We start from the raw sequence: 22694 nt of genomic DNA on the forward strand, positions 1-22694 counted from the left end.
CTCTCCCTAAAGTAAAAGTAATGCTTGGAAACAAACGGGCACAGCTTGGGACAAAACAGTATATTGGAAATGTCCATAGACACCAGAGATTTGTTCTGATTTCAGATCCCTTCCGATTAAAAGTTGTCATATATTATACTTGAGTTTAAAGAATAAGTGGACTCTCAGTTATTGGAGTCGAGACTGGCTGCAAAGAGCATCTCTCTCTATCGCTCTCTCTTTCTCTCGTATAACACAGACAACCATTAATTTAAATGGGAGACATGGAATGCTTAATTCCCCCTGAGGGGGTGCTGCAGGAATATTGAACACAAGTTCAGCTTATCAATATATCCCTTATTAAATGGACTGTCCGGTGAGGGAAAAAAACCGCTGCAGCCATTTGATTGATTTTCCTTGTACAGTGGGACACTCGGCCCCCCGGATATGTATTTGGCCCCAGACCATACATGAAGAACCCTACTCCTTCCACGCAGATAAACCGCAACAAGGTATTTGCCCATCTTGCTCTCTCCAAATATCTGTCTAACTAAGGTTGGAGCTAGACCATGCCAAGAAAATCGTAAAATATCCAACTGGGTCTGACTTTCTCCATCTTGATAGTCGTGGCCAACGCCTGGTAGCCCCAGACTTACTCATTTGGACTATGGAGTTGGGGGACAGCAGACCGGTATCTCCTGTCCATCGTCAATTTTTCCCAGTGGATATCTCCATAAAAGACACTTGCTGCAATCAGTGGACGCTTTGGTGTCCATTGCTAATACTGGGTGACGTAACTCACTCTTTGTCCTTTATAAACAGATCCTAAAAAGGGTCGTCTATATTCAGTAACCAAACGACCTCTCGCGATGTCAGGGAGAATGTGTGTCGTAGTGTCTCCTGACTCAGCCGCCCATTGGTACTGCTCATCCAGCACGCGCGTCCTCATCTCAGTGATGCCTGGAAGACATTCATCTGTTTCTGCAGAAGACGAGTGAATTGGGTTGTAAATGTGATATTTTAGGAGTGCACGTTACTCCTGAGTGCTACCCTAATGAGTTTATTTTAATACATGCAAGCTGAAGAGGGAGCAAAATTCTTGAAGTGTGAGGATCTCAATAATCACCTCTCATGTTGGTGTCACTTTCCGACTCCCACATCTTTGGATCTCATCTGTGACTTCCATCACAAGTCTAATTTTTGACATTTTTAGTTGTTAAATACATTTTTATAATAAAACTTGTATTTGTTTTTACCACCATCCATATTACAGAGGGTCCTGTATTTATAATATTGGGGTTTTGGTAGCACCCAGGATAGTTGCCTATTCTTCTGGGAGTTTTCCCCTTTTTCCAGAAGCCTTACTTGGAAAGTTGATCTTAAAGGGTTTCTCCAAAGGGCTCCTCTTGGGTAGAGTTCAACATAAAGATTTGCAAGACCCTTGCCCAACAGCCACATCAGTAGTCGGTGGCCACCAGACCAGAGGCCCGCGAGACTCTTCTTCCTGATGGTATCTCCAGTGCAATATCATCATTGCATCTTGACCATGGTGCCACATCTACTAATCAGAAGAGGCACAGTTGACACCACAGGGATCTGGTCTGCGTGCCACAGACTAGTGATATGTCCATTGGCTCAGAGCCTTGCAAATCTTTTTGCTGAACTCTAATCTTAGACGAGCTGTGGGTGACCATCGGTCATGCTACATTTCAAGAGCCGCTCTCCACTCCAGACAAGTAGAGGTGGGTCCTCGATGACATCCATATGTTCTTATAGGGCAGATAACAAAGGGATGCCCCGAGTATACAGCCAATTTAAGACTATGAAGACCTGGTTTTATTACACGACCATGTCGTCAACCATCGGTATTCCTTGGGAAACTCAAACTGTCCCCAAAACAACAGTGGACTAGTGGGCATAACTGGGATAAAGTAAAGAAGTGGGCACCTAAAAATCATATACCAACCCAACCAAGGCCAAAAGGGCACTCTTGAATCCACTGTCAGGTAAATAGAGCTCAATGGACATACTTGCCATGTATTCCGGGACCTTTACCCAAAGAACATGACAAATGTAGATGGCTAATGCAATGCGAACAGGTAGGTTCTTTGTCTAGGTCCAATTCTTAGATTCTTTCTTTCTCTAAGAGATGAGTAGTACCTGATTACCATTTATCCTCCCCACCATTATATATCTAGTCACTTGAGAACATCAGGGAAATCTAGAAATTATGATCTCATGTCTATGGCCGACATGAGAAACAAAATATCTGGGAGCCACTATGTGAATATCTGAGAGTCCACAGACGATTACAGCTGGTCAAGGCTGGGGCCCACATTGCAGGCTGAGCAAGGAAATGGGATTTCATTATGCCCCACAAAGTACTGGGAACGAGATAAGCTAGTAGTCAAAAAAAAACAAAACAACTGGATCTGATATTGTCCAAATTGCCCGAGTGGCACAATGAGCCCGCATTCACCAACCAAATAAAGCAATAGTACATGTGAAAATAAGGAAAACTTGTCATATATCTTATTAAACAAAACCTTAGAAACAAAAGGAGCAAACACCCTGCTGTAAGCAAGTAAAGCACAATAATATAAATAACAGGGCACTGGTTTTGATTTTAAAAAAAGCGTAAAAGCCATCCCACCGCGACAAGGTGACCCAAATCGGGATGGTCTAATATTAGCATCTTACCATGTGTCAAAAGTGACCTCAATGTGAATATGGGCTGGAGCCCGACTGTGGACACCCAGCCATGGGAAGCTATATAAATGCAATACCCAGTTGAAAAAGAGGGAGGCCATATATTTTGCTCATTTTATTTTTATCCTAGGATTTGTCTGTTTAATGGCCAGTGTGAACATGCTCTTACACTTTGCATGTATACCAATTTGTACTCTGGCACATTTTTCTCGTATTTTATGCATGTGTTCAGGTCTCCCTTTCTTTGAACTGGGAATTGCATTTATATAACTTCCCATGGCTGTGTGTCCATAGTTTGGTCCCGGTCCTGTTCGGCCCTTATTCATATTTTAATACTAGAGGTTAAGACCGTCCCAACTTGGGTACACCTTGTTGCGGTGGGTTGGTTTTTATGCTTTTTTTTTTTTTTTTTTTTTTTTTTAAATCAAAACAGTGTTTACCAAGTACCCTATGTTATTTATATGCACTATTACATTTTAATTACAGCTGGGTATGTGCTCTTTTTGTTTCTATTTTAGGTTTTGTTTCTTTAATGGCCAGTGTGAACATGCTCACATACATTGAATGCATTCCAACTAATATTCCGGCTCCTTTTTCTTGTTTTTTTTTAATATATCTTATAAGTGAGATCATTTTATTTTACTTCCAGGACTAATCATTCATTCTCAAAATTTTCAATGCATAGGTAAAATGTGTCTTCAGTGAATATAGAATTTCCCATTAGTGAGATAGGAGATGACAGTTGGTGTCCATAAAGTTCTATAGAGATGGGAGGAACCTGAGAGAGGAGATGGCAGTTGGTGCTCAAAGTTCTATGGAGAGGGGAGGAGACTGAGATAGATGACAGTTGGTGCTTATAAAGTTCTATGGAGAAGTGTAACTGTCGCTTCAGGAGAACTTGTAGCAGAATGTCTGTGTCTCCCTCTAGCTTCTGCCTCCATAGAATTTTAGAAGCACCAACTGTCATCTTCTCTCTCAGTAATGGGTTCAATGAATGCGGACTTGTGAATGATCAGTCCAGGAGGAGAAACAAGCATATTTCTCTGATAAGAAAAATCACAAAGATTCTTATTTTCATGTGTAATATGGATTTATGACATGAAAAGTAAAACAACATTTACTCTTTACTATCCAATACCTCACCAACATGAAATGCCTCATTTACTCAACTTATGGTGTCAGATCTTAGGTTTAAAAAAGAAAAAAGTGGTATTTCTACTGAACCTCTCAGGGCCGAGTCTTATAACATTTCACCTTCAATCTGAATTTAAAATCAGGGGATTAACCAAGCACAAACTGCAGCGGAAGCCTTATATGCTGATTTACAGAACATCGAGGAGCGTTAGTTTAGTCATTCCAAGAAACGGCTTTCATTGTTCCTGTTAATTGCTAACTAAAGTGCCGACATGAGAAACAACCTCCACTACATGTCCTGCAGCTGCCTCACTGTTGGAGTGCTGAAAAGTGTGGGAATCATATACCGACTGCAAATGCATCAGTATCTCAGTAATCAGGAGCTCTGGTCGGAAAGTGCTCAGGATTATATATGTGATGTGCAAACGTGGTTGGATAAGGTGTTATCTGAGCATGCTCGGGTGCTAAGTGAGCGACTTCGGCGTGCTCGAATAATATGTTCGAGTTTGACAGACGTAATACATACAGGGATTGCCTAACGAACAGGCAGTCCCTGCTTTTTCAGGCGGATTCCGGATAGAGGTTATAAAAATGGTGACATGTTAATTCTTTGCACGGCTTCAGCCGGAAAACTTTCAGCTCTCCATACTTTACAGTATAGAATGCAGCGGCTGCGTCACGGAAAACTCCTGGTCTGCACCAGCACCGTGTGCACATTCTCACTAAGTAGACACTTTCCAAATCCTCCCCAAAAACATGAAGTGGTTTTGTGCAACACACCGTGTTCAATACCACAGCAAAGCTGATGGAGTTTTCTTTCAGGAAGGCGCTTCAGGAAAAAAGCGTTTTTTCCATGTATGTTCTGTTAAGAGAGCAAGCAGAAGCTGCCTGAAGAAGGAACATGAAACTTGTTTTAAAGCTCCAGGTTTCTAAACTCTAACAAGTAATAATGTATAGGAGTTCCCATTATAAAGAAATATTGTTCTGACTGCCCCATAAAACATAATAGTGCCCCCTGCTTAGTATTAGGTGTGTTATACCCCCAGAATTTTGTATCTACAGTATGTTGCTGTGTCAAAACAACCCTCTGTTCCCTGCAGTCTAGCTGCTGTTGATACTACTAATTATGGATTTATTTTTATTCTAATACAGAACTGTGTGTATATTAGGAAAGCTGAGCCTAATAATATATGAACCTAAAGTCTTACTAGGCTATGGATAGAGAGCAATATCTTAAAGAGCGCCTATCAATATGTAACTTTTTTTTTAACCTGGTATAAATGCCGCTCTTCTCCTGAATCCGGCGATGTCTTTCTTTTGTTCCTGCGCCTCTCCGTTCTTGAGATATTGGTTCCTCTTCCCTGTATATAAACATAGCCAATTATAGCCAATAAGGCTTGGTCCCAATGAACACGCCCATGAAGAGGAGTAATTTATCACGCCTACTTGGCTAGCAAGACTAGATTTATATGCAGGAAAGAGGAGGCCGTACCTCAGGAACGGAGAGGCGCAGGAACAAAAGAAAGACATCGCCGGATTCAGGAGAACAGCGGCATTTACACCAGGTTAAAAAATTACTTACCTATGACAAGAAAAATTTCTTCTTTCAAACTCATGGGACCCAATGCAAAATTTGGAACCTACCGGGCTATTTATAATACTGGCATCTTATGTGGTAGATGACCGTTTGGGCTCCTCAACCACAAGGGTCTTTTTGTGACTTCTCAGCTGCATCCCCATCTTTAGCATATCTAGTTTCCAATTGTTAGTTGACTTTACTTTGTCCTGGAAATTTTTTTAGCAAAATTTTGGTCCATCTTTTTTGCCACGTAGTTTCGTACATTGAACCACAGCTTTTCGGTAAACCATGCTCCTTTTCTATTAAGCCATGTTTCCTTGTTGGACAAGATGCAGAAAAGTGTATATAACAACACATATTATGGTAATAAAAGATAGGGGTTTTTTGCAGGAAATTACACATTTAGATTGATAAAGCTGCCCCTCTGTTCTTTTTTTTCGGCCAGTGTAGACTGTGTCTGAGCCCCGTATTTGGCACATGTACTGGAGGAATCTATACATCAAACATGTCCACGGGGCTCCATTCACATAACAGGGGCAGAATTTGCATCCTTTTCACCTTTGAATATACAGAAAAATGTCGCTATGGATAAAAGTGTCAATTTGGGAGATTTATTCCATTGTACACCTATACCGTACATTGATATCCGTTGTGCATGAATGCAGACTACACAGAGCGCGCAGTAGGGGGCGCCATGCCCTCTGAACCCATACGTAACATACATGTTCTGTGCAGTGCGTTGTCCTCTGTGAGTAATGCATGAAAGCTTCTGTCAGGGAGAAGTGGCACGATTAATGAGGCGCCCGCTCAGAGCCATTTTCATTATGGACCAGGATTTTATGCTTTATTCTCTTTAAGTGCAGGGTGCTCAGTCCATTATTCTTCATTCACACGGCGAAAAATACTGAAACGTCAATCCCATCTTCGGCTCGGGAACATGTTGTACCGTTGGCTGAAAAATAAGTGCTTATCTCTGCTAGCTGTGGATGGAAACACTTATCATTTACCGTACATCAAAAGCATGTCCAGCTGACTGCGGTGTCGGGGGGTGTTCACACCTGATCATTTTGATGCAGTTTTTTAAGCCAAAACTTAGAGGGAGAGGATTAATAGAATATTTTCTGTTCGGCACACAAAAACCCAAACCGCTGGTTTTCAGGGTTTCCAACCGTGCAGGGATTCCAAAACACTCCGTAAAAAAAAAAAAAATTAAGGCGTATGTGATTTTTTTTTTTTCCAATCAGAAGAAACTTAGATTATTTTACAAGTGAATGCTGTAAAGTTAAGCTGGCAACCCTGCTCGTTTTGCCATATGGGGAAAGTGGGGAAATCCGCAATATAAGATGACATTCTGTGGGTGACAATTTGCCAAATTTAATAAAATCTCCTCCACAATGTCGGGAAAATGTGGCTGCATGTCTCGCGGCCACACCAAATGCAGGAATTGCTTGCTTGTTAGACAATCCCTGTATGTGTTGTGGATATTGAATAGCGCGAGACATGCAGACGTGGGGACTCGAACATTATTTTTCGGGCACACCGAAGACGCTCGGTTAGCACCCGAGCATGCTCAGATAACACCTTATCCGGGCACGCTCGCTGATCACTATAAGGAATAACTTCCAAACTTAAGACTACCCCTTTAAAGTTTAGTAGAAGTGACCGCTCTGATACATTGTAAACAAAATATCATCAGGACAGTAGTTTGTTACATAACAAGGAGCAGAAATTTGAAAGTGGTTGGCCTGGAGACAAAATAGGGGTACATTTTTCAGAAGTGTCTTAAAGGGGTTGTCTAGGATGCGGCAAATGTGATGAAATAAAAAAATAGAACAAAACAGTCATTTTAATCCGCAGCATCTCTGCTTCCAATAGATGGTGGTAGAGTTCTAGTCCCCTTCCTCTCTGAAGAGACAATTTGCATATTTAATTTCCCAGAGGAGCAAGTCATGGCCTATAAGTCTCCTCACTCTGACATGCTAAGCTTGGCTTGTCACTGTCCACACGGAGAAACATTACCCCTTAGACCCAAATCCTCAGTAGCAATGACATGCCATATGTCCACCAACCCTCGGCCACCAACCACTGGTCTTAGCTCTTTTGTAAATGTAAGAGGGGGGCCAGGAAGGTAGTCATAGCGGAGGACACCGAGGCTCTGATGTCCTGACCTCCTCCCACAGGAAAACTATCAGCGTCTAACGGCGTACCTGATCGAGATGCTGGTCCACCGAGAGGGATTCCACTGTGGTGCGACCCTGCTCCTGCACTCTTGGTTCCAGTGCTCAGGGTTGAAATAACAGGCACAGATACCGGTTCTGATGCCAAATCAACGATTTTACTTTTCTCTTCAACGATCCTGGACACATTAGTTACATTACAGTTCACACAGCATTCCTCCTGCACCTTCCCTTTCTTACTTTCTATGTCCTCACGCACATTCCGGGGTAGTAGCGCCCTTGGTGGTACCGCAGCATCACTCCTGTAGGACCTCAAGATATAGGGGATCCTGTTCATCCGCTTCACCTCAGACTTGCAGGCTTCATCCCTATTTAAGATCTGCCACATTGTGAACACTTTGCACCCTGCACGACTCTTGGACCACTTCTTCCTTTCCTTTCCTGCTGCTGACATAAACTGCAATTTCCCCAGGTGCTCCCACCTTATCCAGCAGCCATCTGACTGCTCGTGCTTTTCTGCTTTTTATCAACGTTGTGTAGCTGCTATGGCGTCATGGGCTTAGAGCCCTTGAGGACTTGTTGGGCGTGCTTGCCCTTCTGCCCTATTCCTATAACCTACGCTTGCTTAAACCATAGCAGCTCCTCCTACAGGTAACCCTTATGTAAACTATCAACTATACCTAACAAGGCCCACTTGTATAGCCCCATCTAGTGGCCCACAACAGAACTACACTTACCCAGTCTATGGAACTATATACTAACAGTGCCCTCCAATATTGAACCCGAAGGATGCACTGGCTTACCCTAAGCTAATACAAAACATATTACAATACAATCTATACAGCATGGTAACACATGTAATGTGGCAGTACCAGTGAGAACGGCGGTAATACACAATAGTGTAGCAGTACCGGAGCATAATCATATCTATAAAATGTTTACAAGATATCTACATGAGAACTCTTAAAGGGGAGGTGGCATTAAAGGGATATTCTTCAATCCCTTACATAGACATTGCCGTTAAGGTCAACGTATCCAGGTATGCTGGTTTCAAGTCACCTTGTGGATTACCATGTGAACTTTTAGTTTCCCAAAAGCTGCAGATCACGTCTCCCAGTTTCTGGGGTGTAATCTTCAGATGTGCAAGGCATTACTAGCCATTAGGTGTGAAATAGAAGCCGAGTGGGGTTTTTCGTTTTTTAGCTCTGGAGCAGATTTCTCCTGACAGCGGGAGGGCGAGCAGTATATCTCCGGCCTCGTGTTCTCCTGATGCGCTGCAGGTATTTTATTAAATCAGCGGGAGGTTAAATCCAGGATTCTAGCGGCTTTATATAGTGGAGCATGGTGTGCCGCCTGTGCGCTCTCTCTAGTTTAGTCTGACTTGTGACAGTAGAGTACGTCCAGCCTGCACATAAGGGGTCTGCTCTCAAATTTACAGCGTATTGATGCAATTTCCTAAAAATTAAAAACCTACAATCTTGGAGCAATTAAAAAGGCTGCCTTGTGCCACAATCTTACGCCCCTAAAGGTTGCAAATCATCAGTAAATTTGTGCGGTCCCAAGGAGAAGGCAATATCTTCATTTCCATCGTCTATCTACCGCTACCAATCTTGGATCAGTAACGATTTGACCCCCATCACCAATGAGCTGCACACAGGGGGCCGCACCCTGAATTTTGCACTTACCGTTAAGGCTGGGAATAAACTTTGATAAATCAAAGCCTAGTTGGTCATCTGAGATCCCCATAGATCGCCACAACACAACGTTTTGACTGTATTGGTGGCCGAGCATGCTCACCGCCGTTACGTTCATTCTCATGGGGAACACATTTGTTAATAGATGACAAGGGTCCCCCATTCTGGCGATTGGCTGAGTGTTGTTACCCCACTGGCCTAGAACTTATCATGTACCCTTTAATTGATGATAACATCTTATTGCAAAAATATCTTTTTAAAGAGAACTTGACATTTGCCATAAATGTGCTTTTTTTTTTTTTACCAGATGTTCTCCTGATTCCGGCGCTGTTTTTCCTTTTGTTCCTGCGCCACTCTGTTCCTGAGATACGGCCCCCTCTTCCCTTTCTATAAAACTAGGGGGGTTTTAGCCAAATGGGTGCAGCCAATCTACTCCCAGTTGGCTAAAAAAGACTAGAGTTATTTATAGGGAAGAAGTGGCCGTATCTCAGGAGCGGAGAGGCGCAGGAGCTAAAGGAAAAACGGCTCCCGGGTTCAGGGGAATGGTGGTGGAGGCGGAAATAGCATAAGGGCAAAAAGTGAGCATTTTTTTTTAACCTTGTGACAGGTCCTTGTTAAAGAACCTTTGCTGTGATCTAATGAGCTGAATCAGTCTCCGCGCCCGCGCAGGTTGATTTGCTGCTGACAAAAATTTATAATCAAGGCAACATAAAAGATATGATCACCCGATGACTGAGCGCTCGCTGATTGCTTCCGTGTTTACACGGGCCAGTAATCACAGCCGGCATTATGCTGATTATCAGCCCCGGCATCAAGGGCTTTATCCTGAGATGATAATGGAGCCGGCGAAACATGGGTGCGTCAAGGGTACTGCAATAATATACTGACATTATGTCATTGAAAACGAGCTAAATTGGATAAGTTAAGGCATGATTAGCACTCACCGACCGTTCTGCATTGATTGCGCCGGTTTTTCCCATTTTCGAGGCTTACACTGAAGCCCGAGTTTCTCTCGATCACATTTGGACAATATATTTGGGTTGCATAGAAAACAATCTTAATGAGTTTACCTGTTTTCCTCATACTGGAGCTTGGGATCTGAACCAGGAAATCGTTTCAGTTCGTTCATTAAATCCTAAATGATTGCAATCCCCGGTCTTAATTTCCACGGGGGAAAGTAACTTTGTGAGGATTTAACTCCCCGGGGTTCGGAGCTGCAAAAGTGATTATAAAGTAAAGTAGATTAAGCCTTCTAATGAGAGAAAAACCAATACAAACATGCGGAAGTCTCCTACTAAAGTCTTTAAAGGAGTATTTTGTATTTATTTATTTTATTGAAATACTTATATGTATGTATTTGGAGCTAAAAAAATAATTTTGCAATTAGTTTTCTTTAAAAATGTTGCACCGTTTGGTTTTTACAGGCTCTGCGTTTCCCTGTACATTCAACTTCAATGTGGACTGTGGTGATAAATCAGCTGAGAAAAAAAAAAAACAGATATAATAGTTACAAACTCATGGTCAGGTTGTCATAGTGAGCTCACTGATGGATACTCAGTTAACTCATTCTGCAGCCAGCAATAAACATTGTAACACAAAGGCTATAGGAGGCAAATGGTGCAAAATTCTTCATGAAACCGAACAGTAAAAATTATTTTTTTTTTTTGTCCAAGAATACATGTAATTAACAAATAAAAGAAATAACATCCACCCCTCCCCCAAGAGGAGGACTATGAATCAGGGAAGGTAACCTGCCATTAAACATAAAGTTACAGTCTGGAGGATTTCCAAGAGTAAGAATTACTAAAAGTAATTTGTAGAAATAGAAAACTAAAAGTAACAATAAGAAAACTAACAAGGTCATCCCTAATAACCAATCAGAAACATGACGACTATGGCAGATACAGTAAAGTCTGGGGTTTCCTCGCGCCTCCTGACCTCTCTTCTGCTCTAGCAGGATTAGTATTGAGCTAATGTTGAGTGATGTGAGATTGGACTGGATTCTTTGGCGATGTTGACCCACAACCTGATATAAAAGGATGTGGTTATTAGATTCCTAATATTCCAAATGTTGCAAATGTTCAACTCAGAGTTTGATGTGCAAAATATTACACAGAAGATAACATCATTCACAATAGGTGATGTCACAGCTCACCTCCTCCTCCTGTACAATGACTGATCACATCTCTGCATACAGTAAACACAGGATCCATCATTCACAATAGGTGATGTCACAGCTCACCTCCTCCTCCTGTACAATGACTGATAACACCTCTATATACAATAGATAACACAGGATCCATCATTCACAATAGGTGATGTCACAGCTCACCTCTTCCTCCTCCTGTACAATGACCGATAACACCTCTATATACAGTAGATAACACAGGATCCACCATTCACAATAGGTGATATCACAGCTCACCTCCTCCTGTACAATGACTGATAACACCTCTATATGCAGTAGATAACACAGGATCCATCATTCACAATAGGTGATGTCACAGCTCACCTCCTCCTCCTGTACAATGACTGATAACACCTCTATGCACAGAAGGTAACACAGGATTCTTCATTCACAATAGGTGATGTTACTCTCTATAAGGAGAGAACTTCCCCTTTAAATCCCAGTTTTAGCCTCTCACGCAGCCAAATCAGATCTCATACTTTGTACTGATGAGGGGCAATATCCCGAAAATCAAATTGGGATTCTGATTTGGCTTTTATCCTACATATTGCAAGGTTCGTTAAAGGGCCGACATTGACTTGTAGCATTGCTACTTCCAGTAGGTGGCGCTAGAGTTCTAGTCCTCTTCCTCACTGAAATGAAGAGACAATTTGCATATTCATTGTCTCAGGTTGTACGTACCATAGAGGTATGCCGTAGAGGCGAACCTACCGCCCATGCAGTCTGTGCATTGCATGGGCACCGCATGGTTAATTATTCAAATTAGCCATGTGGAGCGCCAGGGCAAGGAGGAGAGGAGCCAGCCCTGAGGTGAGATGATATCAGTCAGTCACTGTGCTGCTGCTGTGGGGGAGGAGAGGAGGAGACACTGTCTCACTCACTGTGCCTGTGGCGCCGGCCGGCCGGTGGCTGCAGCCGCAGGTCAGTCAGTCACTTGTGTGTGTGTGTGTATGTATGTGTGTATGATGTATGTCTGTGTGTATGTATGTGTGTGTTTGTCTATATGTTTGTGTATGTCTGTGTGTGTGTGTGTGTAGGTTAGCCTGGCCCTGGAGGAGATGCGGACATGAGAAGACTGTGATGAGGAGAGAAGGCCATGATGCCCGGGGTGATTGGAGAAGGCCATGAGGGGTAATGGGAGAAGGCAATGGGGGGTGATGGAAAGAAGGCATTGATGGGGAGAAGGCAATGATGGGAGTGATGGGGAGAAGGCAATGATGGGAGTGATGGCGAGAAGGGACTGAGGGGGAGAAGGCAATGATGGGGTGATGGAGCAGGCAATGATGGGGAGAAGGCAATGATGGGGTGATGGAGCAGGTAATGATGGGGGTGATGGAGCAGGCAATGATGGAAGTGATGGGGAGAAGGCAATGATAGGAGTGATGGGGTGATGGAGCAGGCAATGATGGGAGTTGGCAATGATGGGATTGATGGAGAGAAGGCAGTAATGGGGTGATGGAGAAGGCAGTGATGGGTTGAAGGCAATGATGGGAGTGATGGGGTGATGGAGCAGGCAATGATGGGAGTTGGCAATGATGGGATTGATGGGGAGCAGGCAATGATGGGAGTGATGGAGAGAAGGCAATGATGGGAGTGATGGGGAGAAGGCAGTGATGGTGTTAGGAGTCAGATTTCTACCTCTCCTATGTTGAAATCTAGACCCTTACATTCTGCAGTCTCCTGCTCTTCATCTGCTGAAGAGGAGATTGCAGAGGAGAGTGCCTTGCGGCAACTCACTCCAGAGGCTAAGTCCTTTGTTCCCTCTACTGAGCATGCTCATGGGACGAACTTGCATTGGAGTTCGGGAGTCAGGTGCTCAGGTCCTGTGTCGAATCCTATTGGCTCCTCTTTGAACCTTGGAGATTTCCGGGAGGTCCCGTTTGGTATAAAAAGCGCACATGGCTGTTCCGCCATACTCTAGTATTTTTCATACTAGCTGCTGTATGTTTGATGATGGATGGATGAATGACTTATTAAGAAACCCCTTCCGTCTGATAATACGTTTGTGTGAGTGATTGGTTCCTGCCAGTAGCAGCGCTAGCGCCAGCGCGCCTAGCTCCATCTTGCTCAGCAGCTTGGCGTCTGCATTGTGCCAGCATTATTGCAGCGCCTTACCAGCTGCTCAGTTCTTGCCGCGCTGCAGTTGCAGCTTATCTCTGCGTCCGCTGTTGCGACGCCACGCACCTTTAACGGTAGGTCTAGACGGAGTAGTCCTGTTGTCTAAGGCTGCTCCTGTGACCCTGAACACCGTGTCTGCATCGCTGAGACTCTGACCCTGAACAGACTCAGCGTTTTGTATATGCTTTTTGCCTGCAGCTCTGTGAGTGTAACAGAGCTTGCTTTAGTGCACATTGGTGCAGTTAAACCCTGTGCACATTACCGCCATAGTGCTCTGCATCTAGTAGCTGTGGTTTTCCATCCTCCGCATGGTGGACCCCGAGCGGCGAACGCACTTTATTCATATTTTTTATTTAGTGCCTTCCGCCACTCCTAACATAATACTAGCGCCAGGGTCTGGCTAGAGATGGCAGATCAGCAGCAACTTTTGCAGTGTGTACGACAGCTCGAGGCTCGCTTGGCTACCCTTGAGAGAGCTCTCGCAGCTGCGCAGGTTACGGATGCTGCTGTTCAGGCACTCACAGATGCGGTAGGGCGTATGTCCATGTCCGCCCTTGAACCGACAGTTTCCCGCCTCCCGTTGCCCGAAAAATACTGTTGGGATGGCGCCTCTTGCAGGGGTTTCATCAGCCAGTGCGCAATACACCTGGAGCTGCTGGCTGCGCAATTTCCTACAGAGCCAGCTAAGGTGGCCTTTATTATCTCCCTACTGTCGGGCAAGGCCTTGGAATGGGCTACGCCTTTATGGGAATGTGGTGACCTCGAGATTCGGACCGCGGCCAACTTGCTAACAGCCATCAAGCAAGTATTTCTCGGTCCACGGGTCACACACGATACGTCTCTGCAACTTCTCGCCCTTACTCAGGGGTCACTTATTGGTTAGCCAGTATGCCGTCTGTTTTCGGACACTGGCGTCCGTGTTGGAGTGGTCCGACAAAGCCCTTATCCCTGTTTTTTGGCGAGGTCTAGCAGAGCACGTGAAGGATGCTCTCTCCACTAGAGAGATCCCCACCAGCTTGGAGGAGTTAATTTCCGTCTCCTCACGTATCAACCTCCGTTTTTCGGAGCGCGGTATGGAGCGGGCTCACTCCAAGCGAAGAGCTGCTTTGGCTCCTAAATTTTTTGAACCTCTTGAGCTGTCTGAGCCGGAGGTTCTACTCCCTGAGCCCATGGAGGTGTCTCGTACCAATCTTAATACGGACTCGGACCTGGAATCCATTTGCGGTTGTCACCATGTATGTGCGGTTTCTCCGGAAGCCAGCTCCCCGCAATGGTCGGAGTCTGAACCGGTTATCAAGACCTTTGTCCCTCCTCATCTTAGGGCTCAGGTTCTCGCCTGGGCACTTGCGTCCAATGCACCCCACCATCGGGGTTACATGCAAATCTCGAAGCTATTGGCCGGAGCGTATTGGTGGCCCCATAGGGCTCGGGACATCAAAAAATTTATCCAGGCTTGCACCTTATGTGCTCACGACAGCCTTCCTAGGCGGAGAGTGGTAACGGTCACTGACTCACGGCGGCGTTCGGTTGCCTCGCCCGCTCCTGTTGTCTCCCAGGTGTCCCTTCTGACACCTGGTGATCTTGCTTCCACTGATGCCTTCCAAGTGTCCCGGTTTACGGTAACACCTACCAGGACACCAAGCTCGCCGTCGGAAGAGTTTGAGCCTTATGCCACCGTAGGGCACAGGTTGATGGTCATGAAGGCTCAGGGAGGAGGGGGCCCTAGGAGGGGGGGTAATGTTAGGAGTCAGATTTCTACCTCTCCTATGTTGAAATCTAGACCCTTACATTCTGCAGTCTCCTGCGCTTCATCTGCTGCAGAGGAGATTGCAGAGGAGAGTGCCTTGCGGCAACTCTCTCCAGAGGCTAAGTCCTTTGTTCCCTCTACTGAGCATGCTCATGGGACGAACTTGCATTGGAGTTCGGGAGTCAGGTGCTCAGGTCCTGTGTCGAATCCTATTGGCTCCTCTTGGAACCTTGGAGATTTCCGGAAGGTCCCGTTTGGTATAAAAAGCGCGCATGGCTGTTCCGCCATGCGCTAGTATTTTTCATACTTGCTGCTGTATGTTTGATGATGGATGCTTGGACTGGTGAATGACTTATTAAGAAACCCCTTCCCTCTGATAATACGTTTGTGGGAGTGATTGGTTCCTGCCAGTAGTAGCGCCAGCGTCTTACCAGCGGCTCAGTTCTTGCCGCGCTGCAGTTGCAGCTTATCTCTGCGTCCGCTGTTGCGACGCCACGCACCTCATTTTACGGTAGGTCAAGACGGAGTAGTCCTGTTGTCTAAGGCTGCTCCTGTGACCCTGAACACCGTGTCTGCATCGCTGAGACTCTGTGACCCTGAACAGACTCAGCGTTTTGTGTATGCTTTTTGCCTGCAGCTCTGTGAGTGTAACAGAGCTTGCTTCAGTGCACATTGGGTGCAGTTAAACCCTGTGCACATTACCGCCATAGTGCTCTGCATCTACTAGCTGTGGTTTTCCATCCTCCGCATGGTGGACCCCGAGCGGCGAAGGCACTTTATTCATATTTTTTATTTAGTGCCTTCCGCCACCCCTAACAGATAGGATGATGGAGAAGGCAATGATGGGAGTGATGGGGAGAAGGCAATGATTGGAGTGATAGGGAGAAGGCAATGATGGGGGTGATGGAGAGGGCAATAATGGGGGTGGTGGAGGAGGAGGAAATGATGGAGGTGGTGGAATGGGCAATGATGGGAGTGGTGGGGGAGAAAGCAAAGATAGTGGTGAAGGAGAAGAAAATGATGGAGGTGGTGAAGAGGGCAATGATTGGGTGGGGGAGATGACAATAATGGGATGCGAGGGGAGGAGGACAATGAGGGGTGTGGGGGATTGGGATGTTAGGAAGGGGGACTTATAATGGCCTTAGGAACAGGGGGAGGTGGAGGAAGACGTTATCGCTTATTATTCCTGTCTTATGAGGAAAGGTTGCAGGATTTGGGAATGTTTAGTTTGCAAAAGAGAAGACTGAGAGGAGACTTAATAGCTGTCTACAAATATCTAAAGGGCTGTCACATTGTAGAAGGATCAACCTTATTCTCATTTGCACAAGGAAAGACTAGAAGCAATGGGATGAAACTGAATGGGAGGAGACACAGATTAGATATTAGAAAAAACTTTTTGACAGTTAGAGTGATCAATGAGTGGAACAGGCTGCCACGAGAAGTGGCGAGTTCTCCTTCAATGGAAGTCTTCAAACAGAGACTGGACAGACATCTGACTGGGATGATTTAGCAAATCCTGCTTTGAGCAGGGGGTTGGACCAGATGGCCCAGGAGGTCCCTTCCAACTCTACGATTCTATGATTCTATGATTATGTCTAACACAGTCCCTTAGTATATAGTGGACTCCCTAATTCTGTATAACACCACCCTTAGTTACATAGTTTCCTCTTTTATTATGTATAACACTGTCCCTTATTACGTACCATCCTCTCTAGTTATATATGGTGCCGTCCCTTATTATATAGCTTCCTCTGCTGTTGTGTATAGTGCTGTCTCTTACATAGTGTATTCTTGTTAATTTTGTTTTTTACAGTGCCCTCTTCTATTACATAGTCCCCTCTCTTGTTAGATATAAAATGACTGCTGATGGAGCAGCCGGTGACCAAACTACCAGTCCATCTGCTCCTACATTAGAAAGGAAGCTTTCCCTTGCTCCATCAGCCATCATTGCATTATACAGCTAACACGACAGGACGGTATGTAATAAAAAACAGGGCTCTGTATAATTCAATATGTAAGGAACGGTGCTGTGTAAGGGACAGCAATATACATAATAAAGGAGACTATGTAAAATATATACATGTATGTGTGTGGGGCTATATAATATAAAAAATATATATATCTATATCTTTTTGATGCCATAAAAGGAAGGGGGCCCAGACACATTTCTTGCACAGGGGCCCCAAGCTGTCAGTGTCCGCCCCTGGGTGTGCCTATCCACCTCTTTAGTAAAGCAAACATAACAGACATAATATATGTGGAGGCCAAAATTAGTATAATCACATAGCCAAATAGGTAAAAAAAATGGCCAACCACATAAATATAAATAGAAACTGGACTAAAGCAGGATAACTGCAATTTTACTAAGGTCAAACAATGGCAATGCAGTCGAAAAATCCATAAAAGACAATATTTTATTAGTAATTCATCTAAAATTGGACAGTACAGTATATAGAAATGAAGGGAGTATAAAACAAGCGTGCCCAATGGCAAAAAGGCCAGATGCCTTAGCAGCACAGCCCCAGAGTAGTTAATTCCATACACAGATATGAGTGCAAAAATAATTAAATAGACACCTTTTATTTTAAGGAGAGGTCAAAAAAGACCATGTTTGTAAATGCAGCTGTCAGTAATTATATCAGAAAAATCATCACATAGCAAATGCCCTTAATTAAATTCAGACGCTGCAGCAAAACCCCTTCACATAATACAGGAGTCACGGAGCAAATGCTCATATTATAAGTGCCATGTGCAGTATATACCAAATCATTATGTATAAGGCTGAGATCGGGACCCAGGTCCTAGTGATCAGTGGGGCTTCCAAAGAGCAGACCGGCACTGATTCGGTCATACATATGTGACCTCTGCAGCCAATCATTAGCCATACCAGTAATGCAGTGGTCAATGTTGTATTAAATAGGTCTATGTTCACATTGTCGTTAAATAGTCTCACGCAGTCAGCACAGTGTCTCCGTGTAGAGACGCACCCCTTTCACGGAGACTGAAAAACACCCAGTTTCAAATTTATTTGTACGTTACCAGGAGTAATTACAGGGGAAAGGCACAAGGCAGAGTCCTAAGAAAGGATGATCAAAAATGCGTATTTATATAGAAAACACGTCGAGAGGTTTTCTATAAGGGGACCTGTCAAACCATAGTGTTTTTGCTCTTATTTATCCTGACTGCTTCCATGAAGTATTGTATTTTGTTTTTAAATCCAGAGATATGAACTTTACTGCTCATAGGATCCTCGGGGGCGTGTCTTTAGGCTACATAATTACCATGTGAACCACGCCCCATTAGTAAAGACCATAAAATTATCACTATAAAAATCACATATCTGTGGAATCATGTGCCAGAATAAAAAAAAAATACTCAGGGGAGCAGAAGGAGTTAAATTTAAAGCAGAAACTGGTCACTTTTGATCTGGTAACAGGTCCTCTAGAAGTGCTCTGATTGGTGCATACTGTATTAAGTAATGGGCCTGGCATTGATATAATCACTGAATATTTCTACCTTCATAATAGTAGATTACATCAGCATAACGGCCATTTATCTTAGACTGATATTGATATTTTCTTTTACTTCATACACACCACTCTTGAACGTCTCCCCCAGAAATGGAAAAAATGTTATTTATAGTGGTTCTATGGATCTAAATGAGTCTGTCAGTGTCTACAAATAATTTCAGCATCTCTAGAACTAGTGCGCAGCAACGGACATTCAGCAGGGGAGGAACATATTTTTGATATTCGGGATAAAACATAGCACAGCTTCAACATAATGTGGATACTAGTTGATATCTTTGGTAAAAGGGCATCCATTAATCACCTCTGAAGTTCCAATTTCCCACCTTCCTCCAGATTCTTAGAGATTAGACTTCCCTCAATTGTAAGGTACCAGGGAGGTAGCAAACTGGGTCACGGAACCTCTCGCATTGTCTGAATGACTGAGAGGGCTCCTAGTGGGCGGGGATAGAAGACCATTGATGTTCTAGCCCCTGAGGTACAATTGTATCCATTGCTTCCTCTTTATTACGTGCAAATGGGTGTTTGTTCTTGGTTTTTTTTTGTTGCAAGGATGTTATAATTCCTTCACAACAAGCTATGTTATTCCAAGCATATTCCAAAAAAGGGAGCACTCCTTTAAATCTAAGCTTGACATATGGTCTATCACTTCACAAAGAGCATCAAGGATTGTTTTAATTGCCTCTTTCTTTATACCCTATTGTTATATATATATTTTTTTAAGTTTGTTTTTCCCAAATCTCCAAAATATATATTGCCAATAATTAATTAGGATTTCAGAGAAAAAAATGACACTCGCATGTCTCGGCAGCTTCCCGCCCGGTCCTCTGTTCACTTCAGACCAATATTTGGTTTGGATCTAACATGGTTGTCTAGGGCTCATATCATCATGTGGGACGCAACACACATCTTTGATGTTTATGATACATATCATGCTCCATGTGATCAGTGCCAGGACATTTGATGAGACAAATCTGAAGTCATTAGCTAGATTGCCTTGGTCAACAGAATGTTTTGATTGCTCACCCGTGTGCTTGTGGTTGTGTTTTGCAGGATCATGTTTCTGGGTGGCCGTCCTAGAAGGAAAAGTAGTTGGAATAGTGGCAGCTAGAGGTAACGAAGAAGACAACGTCGTTGAGTTACGTCGGATGTCTGTGGATTCCAACTATCGCGGGAAGGGCATTGCCAAAGCCTTGGGACGTAAAGTCTTGGAATTCGCCATGTTAAACCACTACTCTTCCATTGTGCTCGGAACGACGGCTGTGAAAATAGCCGCTCACAAGCTGTACGAGTCCTTAGGGTTCAAGCACGTGGGTGTCGTGGAGCATCACACCGTTCCGGGGATGACGCATTCATTACTGGAAAGAATGTTCTTTCAGCTCCGCTACCATCGCTACTGTCTCCAGCTCCGTGAAGAATAAAGGAACTCCGCTCGTCCCGCCCGTTCCTGCGTTCATTTTCTATTAACCCATTCCTTCAACGACAGCAGATATTTTTTTTTTTTTTTTTAATTTCCTGGTTTGTCCTCCTTCCTTCATCTCATTGATTTTTTTTCTCATTCTCAAATGTACAACCAGCTCTCCCTAGCATGCAGTGAGATGGAAGCTGCACCATCGTCTTCTTCACGGGTCACCTACCAGGTAGAGCTTACCTAGGCGTTGTGTCTACATAAGCACACAGACTCGAGCGGCGACCGGGTGGAAATATCGTACTATTTTTGAAAAATTGTAAAAAAAAATAATAATAATTATGAAATACCTTTCAGGTACAGGGATGGGAAAATCAACTTTGAATGCAATGCATTACACCAGTAGTGGGCGCTATTGTTAGATCTATCAGTTAACTTATTTTCAATGTGAACACTGATGCTCGGTACATACAATGCATGAAAAGGAAGCGTCTGCACGTTCACGCACACACGCAGCACTGCCAGCAAGGCACCGAGGTTGCACTTTTCTTGAGATGCGCTTTATAATTCTGCCAAACCCGAATGGATTTTTAGCGCATCCAAATTTTTGTGACCTTCCCTAGATGTCATACACCTCTAAGCCAGCAGACAGCCTGTTACATCTAAACTGAGCCCGTTTGTAAAAAAAATATTCTGTAGATATGTATGTAACTCTTCTAAAAAAAAAAATGGTTTCATTTGGTGATGATAGGACTTAAATTTGGAAGGGAAAGAGTCCACATGGGTACGGAAGGTTTCTGGTGGTCCGCTCTCTCATTCTCTGGCTCATAGAAGATGTCATTGAAGCACAAGAGAAGCTGTCATCACCCATGTATTTGCACTTTTTTTTTTTAACAGGTGCAATGATTAATTCCTGGCAGCAAGAAATGTATAGTGATGATCAAAAGTGCTCTGATAAGGTGTTAACTGAGCATGCTCGGGTGTTAGCAGAGTGCTCAAACTCTATGCTCGAGTCCCCGTGGCTGCATGTCTCGCGGCTGTTCGACAGGCTCAACACATGCAATCCCTACATGTGTTGTTGCTGTCGAACAGCCGTGAGACATGCAGCAGCGGGGACTCGAACATGGTATTTGAGCATGCCGAAGCATGCTCAGAGAACACCTTATTCTACCCCCTTCGCTCATCTCTAATAGACACCAATTGAATCCTTACCCATATAATGTATATAGACCCTACACTGCAGATTCCCCTGTAAATGTGACCCGCTGTACCTCCACTGTCTAATGCAAATAGCAATGCAGAGCAGATTTGGCATGTGTCTGTACTTGGTGTGCCTGCCGAAACACTGAATCCAAGTCAGCGGCTTCTTCTGTCTTAAAATATAGAGACATTTTGTAAAATGCTTGGGAAATCTAGATTTTGCATGTAGTATGTGTAGGGAGGGGACGGGGAGGCGTGGAAAGGATAAATTATAATTTAAAACAAAAACAAAAAAAAAATCTAATTTGCAGATGCATTTGATATGTATGTGGAGCAAATAGTTTTAGTAACTTTTTTTTAGAGAGCGCGATGATAGATTTCTAGTTATATTTTGTTTCTTACTTTTTTGGTAAATAAGGACACGTGGCGATGGACAAGGCCGTCAGGAGGGTATTTGTAAAATTACAGAGACTGGGGCATCTATGCATTTTTTTAATTTCTTAGAAATAGGGGCATGTGCCACAAATACCGCCAATAAGCCACTTTGCCGTGTCCAGGGTGCTCAGACTCAGGACAGGCAACCAATTTAGGGCGGACAACTGAACCTTGGCCCCAGCTAAGCTGTTCCTCTGACATATTATGGGATTCTCAGGAACCAAATACTTCTTTTTTTTACTCTTTTCATGCTGAAAATACCCCCTCTAGCTTCAAGACATGCACTGAATGTATAAGTAATCACAGAGAAACCTGCACAACCATAATCACCTTTCTTATCTCGGCCCAATGTACACTCCTTGGTAAGTGATCATCCTTAGTTAGGTACTCTCCTTGGTAAGGTACCATCTTTTGTAATGTACCATCCTTGGTTAGGTACCCTCCTTGGTAAAGGTACCCTCCTTTGTAAGGTACTCTCCTTGGTAAGGTACCATCCTTGGTTAGGTATCCTCCTTAGGAAGGTATCCTCCTTGGTTAGGTACCATCCTTGGTTAGGTATCCTCCTTAGTAAGGTATCCTCCTTGGTTAGGTACCATCCTTGGTAAGATACCATCCTTGGTTAGGTACCCTCCTTGGTAAAGGTACCCTCCTTGGTAAGGTACCATCCTTGGTTAGGTATCCTCCTTAGGAAGGTATCCTCCTTGGTTAGGTACTATCCTTGGTAAGGTACCATCCTTGGTTAGGTATCCTCCTTAGTAAGGTATCCTCCTCGGTTAGGTACCATCCTTGGTAAGATACA

At 43.9% G+C, this 22694-nt stretch overlaps 1 protein-coding gene across 1 annotated transcript in view; it reads left to right on the top strand.

The window, feature by feature from the left end:
- NAT8L (N-acetyltransferase 8 like) overlaps positions 1 to 22260 on the top strand; it is a 46376-nt gene extending 24116 nt beyond the window's left edge. The window contains exon 3 of the mRNA XM_073574449.1: positions 19906 to 22260. Within this exon, the coding sequence (XP_073430550.1) occupies positions 19906 to 20273 (368 nt within the window). The 3' untranslated portion in view covers positions 20274 to 22260. The remainder of the gene's footprint in view (positions 1 to 19905) is intronic.
- Positions 22261 to 22694: the final 434 nt, after the last annotated feature.

Source organism: Dendrobates tinctorius, unplaced genomic scaffold (genome assembly GCF_039654945.1).
Source record: "Dendrobates tinctorius isolate UK_male_01 unplaced genomic scaffold, ASM3965494v1 ptg000039l, whole genome shotgun sequence".
NCBI classification, from domain to species: domain Eukaryota; kingdom Metazoa; phylum Chordata; class Amphibia; order Anura; family Dendrobatidae; genus Dendrobates; species Dendrobates tinctorius.